General features: G+C 32.3%; 1 protein-coding gene across 1 annotated transcript in view; it reads left to right on the top strand.

Annotated features, from left to right (window-relative positions):
* The window catches only part of ARHGAP10 (Rho GTPase activating protein 10), a 270,546-nt gene that overhangs the window by 108,301 nt on the left and 161,605 nt on the right, over positions 1–640 (top strand). The window contains exon 7 of the mRNA XM_011359402.2: positions 201–305. Coding sequence (XP_011357704.1) covers positions 201–305 — 105 coding nt within the window. The remainder of the gene's footprint in view (positions 1–200; positions 306–640) is intronic.

Below are 640 nucleotides of genomic sequence, written 5' to 3'. Positions count from 1 at the left end.
AAAAAAAAAATTCTTCGTTTTTTAAATAAGGACAAATATTTGATATGCAGTTAAATTTACTTGAATTCTAGTGACTTTTAATTATTTTACTCTAGTATTATCACAATGAGATGAGGGGGAATGCGTGGCCGTTTTTTATTTTTTATTTTAGTTTTTGCCTTTCTTTTGGTGCTAATGTCACTCTTTCTTCTTTGTATTAGATGCTGTCATTTTTTCAGGGAATGTTTACTTTCTACCATCAGGGCCATGAACTTGCCAAAGACTTCAATCACTACAAAATGGAACTACAGATCAACATTCAGAATGTAAGGAAATGAAAACTTTCGGGTATAAGATGATGTTTGAGATGCATATTTTTGATTTATTTGTTATAAGAAAAGCCTTAAACTAAGACCAGGCTGATCTGTTGGTCCTGAGAAACTGAGGCTACGTTGCCACCTTCTGGTCAGTGCTCAGTGTAACAAACTGCTCTCCAACTGGTGAGGCTCAGGGAATTCTGCCACCTGGTGGTTCTTTTTTAAGTTCCGTGTAATTTATTTTTCTCTTTTTTTCAGAAAAGTCACTAAATATGTTTTTATAATCAAGATTCACATAATTTATTTTAAATTTTTAGCTTTGCAGTTTTATTGAGATATAATTG

This window comes from Pteropus vampyrus, unplaced genomic scaffold, assembly GCF_000151845.1.
Source record: "Pteropus vampyrus isolate Shadow unplaced genomic scaffold, Pvam_2.0 Scaffold47, whole genome shotgun sequence".
In the NCBI taxonomy this organism is placed as follows: Eukaryota; Metazoa; Chordata; class Mammalia; order Chiroptera; family Pteropodidae; genus Pteropus; species Pteropus vampyrus.
The sequence above is the reverse complement of the archived record's forward strand: the minus strand, read 5'-3'. Positions and strand labels throughout refer to the sequence as shown.